The sequence below is a fragment of the Cervus elaphus genome, chromosome 22, assembly GCF_910594005.1.
Source record: "Cervus elaphus chromosome 22, mCerEla1.1, whole genome shotgun sequence".
Taxonomy (NCBI): Eukaryota; Metazoa; Chordata; class Mammalia; order Artiodactyla; family Cervidae; genus Cervus; species Cervus elaphus.
The window spans coordinates 38,775,017-38,787,249 of NC_057836.1; the positions used below are offsets into that span (position 1 = coordinate 38,775,017).

Consider the following 12,233-nt stretch of genomic DNA (forward strand, 5'->3'; position numbering starts at 1 on the left):
GTTTTCTCTGTACATTAAAGAAAATCTCCATCCAGCCACGCTCTCTCCTGTTTTATTATCTTTCCTTCAGCCTAGATGCTATTCTCTCCTTTACATATAAAATGTCAAATCATTCATTAGTGTTCAAAGGTTTTCTTCAATAAAACCTTCACTGATTTGGAAAGTAGACCAGCACCCTTGTTTTATAGTTTTTTATCAGCCACAGTTTTCCTTTATAGTTACAATACAACTATAATTAAGTAATTATTAGTGTAATCCACTGTTTAAAGTTCAGATTCTCTCATAGAATGTCAGCATCATAAGGGCAAACCCTTTCTCTGATTTTCACTGTTTCATCTATCGTATGTAGCATGGTACTTCGCATGTAGCAAATACTCAAGAAATGTTTATTACAATGAAGAACTGTTCAGCTCTGAAACTAGCTAGGAGGAGAGAAGTGAGGGGAAAGCAGCAGAGAAAGAGGGAAGAGACAATCAGAGATCTATTTATTTACTCAGAAATTTACCAGGTGTTTATCATATGCCAGTTTCTGTGCTGGGTTCTGTTCATAAAGGCAGGTGATCTGAGATTTTTCTTTAACATTCACCTAATTTAACTTTATCCCAGACACATTTCTATCTACATCAAAACATTGTCTTGAATTAGGGATTCCATTTTGATGAGAATCACTGAAAGGAAAAACAAAAAACCTAATATCATCCAACAAAATGAACAAATTAATGAAATGCCCAGGCAAGAGTTTTGTGGCTACCAACTCTTGGCAAGCTGAAGGGTTTAATTCACATTTACCTGTATTTTCTATACTTTAATATATGAAAGATAACATGACTATTATCCCTCTGTTTTAAAGTAGAAGTTTTTAAAGTCAGTAGTCTTCTTCATCCTGAGGCTGAAGGCCAAAACAATGTGAAGACATCAAAAATACACATTTGAAGAGTCCTTTAGTTGTTAGTTAGATATTATTCAATTAGCAAAGATTTGACTTTTAACCTAACTGCCAACTTGTCTAAAGTATTTTCAGCAAGTGAAAAGAACATACTTGCCCACAGTTATGTGAAAATTCCCTGCTACTTTATTGACATACAGATGACCACGAATTCTGCAAGCATCTGGAGGTTGTGACGAATCATCTTCCCTGTTACAAGATACATTACAATTACTTACAGCATAGTCAGTAGTTATCATTTACTGGTGAGAAAACTTTAGAGGAAAAAAACTCCTAAAGATCGATTTTTACATAATGTTCTAAATGTCAAAAGCAGAATAGCAGTTTTTTGAAAGCTAAACATTTATTTTAAAAAACTACAAAAATGAAAAAAATTATATATGAAAATGAAAAGTAAGTGAAAGTGTTAGTTGCTCAATTATGTCTGGCTCTTTGCAACCCCACGGACTGTAGCCCTCAGGCTCCTCTGTGCACGGAATTCTCCAAGAAAGAATACTGGAGTGGGTTGCCATTTTCTTCTCCAGGGGATCTTCCCAACCCAGGGATCGAACCCAGGTCTCTTGCACTGCAGGTAGATATTACTATCTTAGCCACCAGGAAAGCCCAACTATTGAATATATATTTACACAAACCTAAAATTTCATAGTTCTTCAAATTTAATCAGAGCACTAAAGCTAATGAGAGAAGAAAAATGAAAAGTAAAGAATTATTAGTCCAACAAAGACACTTTCATCATGTTTGTGGTACTTTCAGAGACAGGAAGGGATGGGAAAAAGAATGAGGTAAGGGAAGGGCATGACACTTAACTTCAGATACAAAAGAACATTTTCTTCCTAAACAAATGTAAAACCTCTATATAGTTTTAAATAATCATTTTTATGATAATAGCATTTCCAAATATCAGTTCTTCTAATCTATAAAAGATACAAAAGTAATATAAAAACATGAAATTCCTAACCAAAGTTTATACATCACCATAATGGTAAATGCAATTAATTTGTTTTTAAAACTTAGTACAATTTTATATGAAGGTATACCATACACACATAAAAGAGAAAAATTAAATAAGATATTATTATTTATGATAATCCTGATCAACATCACAGGCCATAAATTCAAGAGTTAAAAAGGCATCTTCATCATACAGAATGATTATATTTTCTCTAAGAACTATGAGATTCAGAGAACTAAACTATTACTCAATCATGTCATGGTAAATCCATAGTAAATAATCTCATAGTTAAAATATACATCTCACCTTGGTGGAAGTGCTGTTGATGCACTTTTAAAAGCACTTTTAAATATCACATCTTGAAGAGAATGTTCTTCTTGCAGTCTACTCTGAATCAGCTGTAGCATCCTAAATACAAAACAAATAAGCAACAGTTTAAAAACACAATAAGACACAAAGAGAAAGTCAACAGTATTTGAAAAATAGCAATGGCTAGTTGACTTAGCTAAGTCATGTATTAATTATTACAGAAACTTATTCTAAAATAAAGTTCCAAGTATTCTTTGGTCACTTCCTGGAAAGTAGGAAAAGAGAAGTAGTATGGCTAGAGGTCTAAAAGCTGGGGTCCCTAATCCTGTCTAATTTCTACCAATAATGAACGTGTGGATCCTGTTTTTATCACTGGTGGAATGAGGGCCACCAAGAAAGACTTTCTGTTCATCTGAATATCTAAATGCATTCTTCATGCACATATGCAGCAATCACAAAATTATTAGCTTTTGTGAGATACTGAATAAAGTGTTACAGATAAAAAGAACAGGACAGATACAGGGTCACATAACAGATTTGGGGGCTTCATTTGTGGCTCAGATGGTAAAGTATCTGCTGGCAATGCAGGAGACGAAGATTTGATTCCTGGGTCGGGAAGATTCTCTGGAGAAGGGCATGGCAACCCACTCCAATATTCTTGCCTGGAGAATCCCATGGACTGAGCAGGCTGGTGGGCTACAGCCCATGGAGTAACAATGAGTCAGACACAAATGAGCAACTAACAGTGGAAGTGACAAACAGATTCAAGAGATTAGATCTGACAGGCACAGTGCCTGAAGAACTCTGGATGGAGAACATTGTACAGAAGTGGTGATCAAAACCATTCCTAAGAAAAAGAAATGCAAAAACGCAAAATGATTGTCTGATGAGGCTTTACAAATAGCTGAGAAAAGAAGAGAAGCGAAAGGCAAAAGAGAAAAGAAAACATATATCCATTTGAATGCAGAGTTCCAAAGAATACCAAGGAGAGATAGGAAAGCTTTCCTCAGAGATCAATGCAAAGAAATAGAGGAAAACAATAGAATGGGGAAGACTAGAGATGTCTTCAAGAAAATTAGAGATACCAAGGGAACATTTCATGGAAAGATGAGCACAATAAAGGACAGAAATCTAACATAGGCAGAAGATATTAAGAAGAGGTGGCAAGAACACATGAACTAAACAAAAAAGATCTTCATGTCCCAGATAACCACGATGGTGTGATCACTCACCTAGAGCCAGACATCCTGGAATGCAAAGGCAAGTGGGCCTTAGAAAGCATCACTATGAACAAAGCTAGTGGAGGTGACAGAATTCCAGCTAAGCTATTTCAAATCCTAAAAGATGATGCTGTGAAAGTGTTTCACTCAATATACAAACAAATTTGGAAAACTCAGAAATGGCCACAGGACTGAAAAGGTCAGTTTCATTTCAATCCCAAAGAAAGGCAATGCAAAAGAATGTTCAAACTACCACACAATTGCACTCATGTAACATGCTAGTAAAGTAATGCTCAAAATTCTCCAAGTTTGGTTTCAATAGTACATGTACCGAGAACTTTCAGATGTTCAAGCTGGATTTAGAAAAGGCAGAGGAACCAGAGATTAAATTGCCAACATACACTGGACCACAGAAAAAGCAAGAGTATTTCAGAAGAACATCTGCTTCTGCTTTATTGACTACACTAAAGCCTTTGACTGTGTGGATCACAACAGACTGTGGAAAATTCTTCAAGAGATGGGTATAACAGACCACCTGACCTGCCACCTAAGAAATCTGTAGGCAGGTCAAGAAGCAATAGTTAGAACTGGACATGGAACAACAGACTGGTTCAAATTTGAGGAAGGAGTATGTCACGGCTGTATACTGTCACCTGGCTTATTTAACTTACATGCAGAGTACATCATGCAAAATTCTGCGCTAGATGAAGCACAAGCTGGAATCAAGATTGCTGAGAGAAATATCAATAACCTCAGATATGCAGATGAAACCACGTTTATGGCAGAAAGCAAAGAGGAACTGAAGATCCTCTTGATTAAAGTCAAAGAGGAGAGTGAAAAAGTTGACTTAAAACTCAACATTCAGAAAACTAAGATCAAGGCATCCGGTCTCATCACTTCATGGCAAATAGATGGGGAAACAATGGAAACAGTGACAAACTTTCTTTCCTTGGGCTCCAAAATCACTGCAGATGGTGACTGCAACCATGATATTAGAAGACACTTGCTCCTTGGAAGAAAAGCTATGACCTACCTAGACAGTATATTAAAAAGTAGAGACATTACTTTACTGACAAACATGTTTATTCCAAGCTATGGTTTTTCCAGCAGTCATGTATGGATGTGAAAGTTGGACTATAAACAAAGCTGAGCACCAAAGAATTGATGCTTTTGAACTGTGGTGTTGGAGAAGACTCTTGAGAGCCCCTTGAACTGCAAGGAGATTGCACTAGTCAATCCTAAAGGAAATCAGTCCTAATATTCATTGGAAGGACTGATGCTAAAGCTGCTCCAATATTTTGGCCACCTGTTGAGAAGAACTGACTGACTGGAAAGACCGTGATGATGGGAAAAGACTGAAGGCAGGAGAAGGGGACAAGGTTGGATGGCATCACTGACTTAAAGGACATGAATCTGAGCGAACTCCAGGAGTTGGTAATGGACAGGGAAGCAGCCTGGCATGCTTCAGTCCTGGGCCACAAAGAGTCAGACACAACTGAGCAACTGAACTGAAAAGTGGAGATGACTGGGGTATAAATCCACAACATGAGCATCCAATTCTCAGTACAAACCAGGCCACAGTGAAATTTAACATCACCTGGTATCTGCCTTTCCCAAAGTAACCTGAACTTTATTCTATGACATGACCATTCTAAACAAAATATTACATTCTACCTATAATTTTTAAAAAGAGTATCAGCATATAAGGTATAGGATTTTAGAGAGCTTATTATACATTTGAGAACTCATGCTTAGATTTTCTTTTTAAATATACTTAGCCAAAATAAAACAGTTGCTTGAAGACATTTTTTTAAACTAAATTCTTACATTTACAATAACTCATGAAATTACTTATTCTGAACAACAAGACCAAGAATAAAAATATTACTTCTATTTCTACCATTTCCAGCAATAACTGTATCTTTAGATATAATCCTATTTTACCTCCTTTAACTCTACACCTTTATATAACTAACATCCAAAGTCATCTATATTAGAGCTCAAACTCAGCTAGTACAAAATTTAAAACCCAGAGGGGAAGGAAGAATGAACAGACAAAACAGGATTTTCAGGGCAGCAAAAATACAGATACTATAATGGTGGGTATATGTTATTAGGTATCTGTTAAAACTCAGAATGGACATCTCTAACAGTGAACTCTAATGTAAACTTCAGACTCTGGGCAATAAGGATGTATTCATACTGGTACATAAACTGGAAGAAATGTACCACTCTGGTGTAGGACACTGATAATGGTGGAGGCCATGCATATGAAGTGACAGGGTATATTTGGGAACTCTATAGTTTTCACTCAAATTTGCTGTGAACCTAAAAATACTCATAGAAAGTTTTTAAACATATATAAACATACATAAATAATTCTGAAAAATTATAAACAAACAAGCACCTGAAGAAGCAAATGTAAATTAGTATATACTTTATATCCTATCATGATATAATAATAAAACATTTTCTAGAAGGGCAAGTGAGAGGTAAAATACATATGCATCACCCACTGAGGACACTGGTAAAACAGGCCTAGTTAAAATAAAAGGTCATTTTTACACTGTAAAATCAGTAGAAATAAATAGCTGTAATCAGGAAGGCTATGGCCAGAGTCTGAGATTTACTACTTCAGGAAAAAGATTAGTTGGGATCCTAAATATTTAAGAAAGCAGAACAACTGAAAGAAAACTTAAGTATCTTTAAGCAAATTCTGTAGGAAAAGAACATTTTGGTATGCACATTATTCAGGTTGTTAGGCCTTAGGCATCTCTAGTCCATTCACAAATATTTGTTTGGAAGCAGAACACAATAATTTAGGAAGCTTCAAGAGGTCAGATTTCATCTTTAGATATATGTATGCACAGAGACTCAAAAACTTTATATCTAATGCTAGCAGAAATTGAAACCTTCATATTTTTGCATGTCATATATTTCCGCAGTTCAACTTTTAGGGCTTGGAGAGTGGGAACTTTTAGGGCTTGGAGAGTGGGAAAAGAGCTTGATGACATCAAACGGGGTGTGTGTGTGTGTGTGTGTGTGTGCATGTCATATATTTCCGCAGTTCAACTTTTAGGGCTTGGAGAGTGGGAAAAGAGCTTGATGACATCAAACGGGGTGTGTGTGTGTGTGTGTGTGTGTGTGTGTGTGTGTGTGTGTGTGTGTGTGTGTGTGTGTGTGTGTGTGTGTGTGTGTGTGTGTGTGTGTGTGTGTGTGTGTGTGTGTGTGTGTGTGTGTGTGTGTGCCTCAAATAGGCCTGTAAATACCTGAGCTAATATTCCATGGATAAAGGGATATGAAAAAGTGTACTATGATGGAAAATAGAAAACTACGCTGGAACATATTTATAATTTTAATAGTAAAAACACAATCTTGTCTCTCACTTATTACTAGTTTTGAAAACTAAATAAAATTCCAGATGAAAGCAGACTTATAACTTTTAACATTTCTAGAATAAAGTAATACATTTCATTCTTGGACAGTTCTCTACTAAAAGGACTAGAAGCCCAGAGACACATAATATTAAGTTATTTTGTTCAACTACATTTGTTTCAACTTTCATTTTAAAATCTCTCCAAATGACGAAAGTGGAAATTAAAAGAGAAAGGCATTGGAAATGAACCAATACTTAGGACTAGAAAGAAAGAAAAGGATGAGTAAAAAAATTTATTTTTAATAATCTTAAATTAGTTAATGCCTTTTTAAACACAAGACACAGCCTAGACACCAAAAAGAAAGGACAGAGAGGGATGTAGTAACCATTTACCATAAAAAAGTAATTTCTTTAATATACAAAGAACTCTTTAATGGTAGTAAGAAGAAACCCAATGAACAAGCAAAATGGGCATATGGCATAAATAAAGAGTTTCATACAAAAATACAAACGGGAAAAAAAAATTCAAAGATATACAGTTATTTATAAAGAAATGCTAATTTAAAAGTGCAATTCCAGTTTTCACCCATCAAAATGGCAAAAAAAAAAAAGTCTGATTATACCCACTGTTGATGAAGTTAAAGAAACAAGTACTCTCACATAGTTCTGGAGTATAAATGACACTATTTGGGGAAGATATTTGGCATTATCTATCAAAATTTTTTACCAATCTTACTGAGATATAACTGGCATATAACATTGTATAAGATTAAGGTATAAACATACATACTGTGAAATGATTACCACAATTAGTTTAATTAACAACCACCACCTCATCATTACAAATGTTTTTTCTTATGTGACAACTTATCAAACCATTAAATACTCTCTAAAAGAGAAATTTCATTTCTAGAAATTTTATATACATATATTCACACAAGTACATAAGGAACATATACATATATTCACATGAGAAATTAGATTCAAGAATTTTCACTGAGCATTGATATTAGTAACCTGTAAGCAATCTAAATGCCCATCAATAAGTATCCAAAAATTATTATAGTTTGTCAATAAAATATACCACTGTATATACTTAAGTGGGAAGATGTCTAAAATATAAGGTTAGGTTGGAAAAAGCAAGTTATAAAACAGATGTATAGAATGACCCCATTTGTATTAGGAAAAGAGTAACATAAGCAAATACGGCCACAAGCAGAAAACTGGTTATTAGCACTCGTCAGCGGTACTAGGTTTAGAGAATGATGAGGAGGCTTCTATTTTCACTTAATATCCTTTATGTTCAAATTTGATTATATGCTTTTTAAAATATTTAAATAAATAATACAATTTTAAATGTAAAGTAAAATGTATTTATGGTTCAAAGCGGATTAGAGAAAAGATATGACATTCCAAAGACTGGATAAAACTTTTGAAATTGTAAAGACTGTATTATATACTATATTCTGCTAATATTTCATTCAAACCAATGCCTAGAGGAATCTATAAATAATTCACAGGAGACAAAATAAACAAAGCAAGATCTAGATTTCTATGAACCACAGTACTTTGTGTACTTATTACCTCTGCCACTCTCTTTGCTGTGGTGAAAGATCAAATATTGCCTGAAATAAAGCAAAACATAATCACTAGAATTGTCAATTTCTCCCAGCTTTAATATCATAATTTAAAACAATTTTCTTTGAGCAAGGAAGAAATGTATAGTGCCATTAAAAATAAGTATTCATAATTTACATTTAATCTTCCATAAGTCAAACTAATAAATTTAAATATATGATACTTATACTCAAAAGTAGTATACAGAAATTTTACTAACTGCAAATATTTTCCTGCTATAGAAATCTACATTTATCGTAATGGATACAATGTAATCTATCACATGTACAAAAGGGCTTAAAATCATTTAAATGATGCCAGCAAGAAACTTAAGCATTTAAAAAAGAAGAAGAAATAAAAAACTCATACAGCTTAAGTACAGCATTCAGGCATCCAAAGCCTACGTTCCTGTCATGGTATTTTACCACGATAAAATCAACAAGTTTTAAAATGAGCTAAACAATGTCACTGTAATTCCCAAATGTATTAACCAAAAAAGAATAATTCAAGAAATGTTATGTAGGCACTATTTTCATCAATTCAAAGACAAATTTTGTTATTTTGTAGACTCAGAGGGAAAAAGGCAAGCTTCTCATGGTTTGTGGCAATACTCATAATTTAATTTTCCAATAGCAAGTCGACCTTTAATATTTATAAAGACAATTCATAACTAGGCATATTAATTCTACATTCTAACTCACCATTATTACTAATGATGCCTCCATAACATGCCCTAACCTACTACTCTTTCTCTACAAATCCTTGGTCTTAACCCCTCATTCCATCAAACAGCTCTAACTCTGTGCCTTTGCTTATTTAATTACGTTAACCTGGAGCCTTCCTCTCCTGTAATTGTGACCCTAAAGTCAGTCTAAATTCTATACACCATTTGTTCCAGGTTAAATTGCCCCCCTCTTTCTGATTACAATGAAATTACTTTGGTTACTCCTCCTGCAACCTTTTCACACCACGGCACACAGAGAAAATGCTAACATCTAAAAAACACACCAAGGCAAACAGATGAGGCTACATGCACCTGGCTCCCCAATTACTTTGTGAATAAAACTGTTGATAGCAGGGACTATGCAATTTTTTCCTTTGGTATCCCCAAACTGCTCAACAGAGTGATTAACACAGCAGGTAAAGAACCCCAGAGTGCCTTTGTGCCAGGCCACATGCTACTTAAATTATTACCTCCATCTTCATAACAATCTTGTGAGTTTGTTAAGAACTCAAAAGGTTAAAAACTTTTTTCAAAATCACAGGAAGTAAGGGTCAGTGTATAAGCCCAATTCTCGGATTTCTCACTTTCTCACAACCCTAAAAGTGGTTCTTTTCTTTAAATAAATAATAGCATCACACAGCATAATGTGATCATGGTTTAGAAACTTATAAAATTAATAGAATTAAGTTTTTATATTCAGACTGCATATTAAAAGAATCGAGTGAAAACTTAAAAACAAGTAAAAATTATCTCAATTTTACATTAATAATATTCTCAAATATTTTAATATAAATTAGGACAAGGAAGTGAATACTTACCAGAAACATTGTTAAGCATTTTAAAAATTACTGATAAAAAGTATATAATTTTTAAGTATACATATAAGAAGTGTACATATTTTTAAGTTTCTAGCTTTATGACTAAGACATGACTTTTATTATATGACAGTTAAAATAAAACTTTCCTATTTACAAATGATTGAAAGAAATGGCAGAAACTGTTACAATAGAATAATCAATGATCTTGCCACAATAACATAATTCTAACATATCCATCAGAGTCTAGTATCTGTAATGCGTTATGCTTTACATTCTGTGAGCTATAAAAAAAGAAAAAATCAAGCAATTTTTTCTCAGGAGTTTAGCATCTAGCTAGAGAGACAAGCTATCCAGAAAAAAATATACATTAAAAAAAAAAAATCAGAGACTTAATAAATGTGAAGAGTGACAGACACTCAGAATACGGAGAGACTGCTAGAAAATAGCATAAGTAAATTTCAGAGGATAAGCTCAAGATATTTCCTCAAATCCTCACAATGTTCAAAGAAACAGAAAAATAAGGACACAAACTATATCACTGTTTTAAATTATTTTAAATTAGCATCCACCTGCTGGAAATTTTTAAAAACTTATGCAAGCCAGCATACAAGGGAGACTAAACTGAGAAAACAGCCCAACACATAATTAATTTCATGAGACAAGAAAAGTTCACGTAAGCAGCAATTAAATGGCCAATTCACATAACAGGAAACAGGTGATAAAGTAACACACTTGAGGAAGAGACAGCGTCCACCCTAAGAACACTTTTAAGAATTCGATCAACGCCAGAGACTGCATTCCACAACAGTACTACTCCCAGCTTCTATGTGACCTGGACAGTAACATAAATTAAGCAAAATTACTGCCACAGCTGCCTGCTAGTGAGGACAGTCACACCAGTTAAACAAAAAAGGAATTACCTTAGCTAAATTTAACCTATCAAAAAATCAACATGGAAAAGAAATACTGGGATGCCCTAGTGAAGCACTCTGCCATCCTGAACCCAGTGTGACGTCTTCCTTTCTTTTCAAAAACATCTGAAGCTTTAATTTTACTTAGAAGAAACACAGCATATCTAAACTATATATCCTTCTTGTTTCATTTAGGTCTGGGAAAAAAAAAAGCCGGGGTGGGGAGGAAAGGGAGCTGACCAACAGTCTACTCCAACTCCCGGTCAGTCATGTGGCCGTGCATTCTCCCACCCCAAGGAGAACAAGAAAACAGACAAAAAAGATTCATTAGTCTGAACGATGTGGTCAATCTGAGGTCCAAGGCCTAATTTTCCTCTATGATACCACTTCTAAAAAGAAGAAGAAAAGTTTTTCTAATTATTTCTCAATGAGATTTAACATCAAAATGGAGTGATCTGCAATATATTAGAGGTGGGAAGTATAATCACTGAATTTTAAAACATAATGAAGGCATTGAAAAAAAAGACTGATCGAGAAGTCAGAGGCAAAGTTCAAAATATGCATCTTATGCAGGAGTTGATAAAATATTGAAAACCACTCCAGGATAGTCAACATCATTTGATAAAAGTCTTTAAAAGCAGAAGCAAAAGTATTATTCTGAACATCTTTAAAGCAAACCAACAACCAAAAAAGACTTAAAAATTCAGATCATTAATTACCACCAGAAGCCAAAAGCAACTATAGCAAATCTACATTTGAATATATAGGATAAATATTTGAATTTCAAAAGTAAAGAAAGCATGTAAGTAAATACATTCCCTACAAGGAAAAAAATATTGTGCCAGAAGGCAATAAAGGAATGTCTACAAAGTTTTGAGTGCAAAGTATCATAAAGCAAGAATTCTATCCTCAACCAACTTTACATATATGAAGAACGGAATGACAGAATGGCAGCCTGTCATAAAACATAATCCACATATTCTTTAAAAAAAATTTTTATTTTATACTGGACTATAGCCAATTCCCTGGTGTCTCAGAGGTTAAAGCATCTGCTTGCAATGCGGGAGACCCGGGTTCGATCCCTGAGTTGGGAAGATCCCCTGGAGAAGGAAATGGCAACCCAATCCAGTATTCTTGCCTGGAAAATCCCATCGACAGAGGAGCCTGTGCGGGCTATACTCCACAGGGTAGCAAAGAGTCGGACACGACTGAAAGACTTCACTTCACAGCCGATGAACAATATTCTGATAGTTTCAGGTGGACAGCAAAGGGACTCAGCCATACATATACATGTATCCATTCTCCCCCAAACTCCTCTCCCAGCCAGGCTGCCACAACGTTGAGCAGAGCTCCCTGTGTT

General features: G+C 34.6%; 1 protein-coding gene across 1 annotated transcript in view; it reads right to left on the minus strand.

The window, feature by feature from the left end:
* ERGIC2 (ERGIC and golgi 2) overlaps positions 1–12,233 on the minus strand; it is a 42,793-nt gene that overhangs the window by 13,931 nt on the left and 16,629 nt on the right. The window contains exons 6-8 of the mRNA XM_043881456.1: positions 8,388–8,428; positions 2,205–2,306; positions 1,040–1,135 (exon numbers count right to left, since the gene is read on the minus strand). Coding sequence (XP_043737391.1) covers positions 1,040–1,135; positions 2,205–2,306; positions 8,388–8,428 — 239 coding nt within the window. The remainder of the gene's footprint in view (positions 1–1,039; positions 1,136–2,204; positions 2,307–8,387; positions 8,429–12,233) is intronic.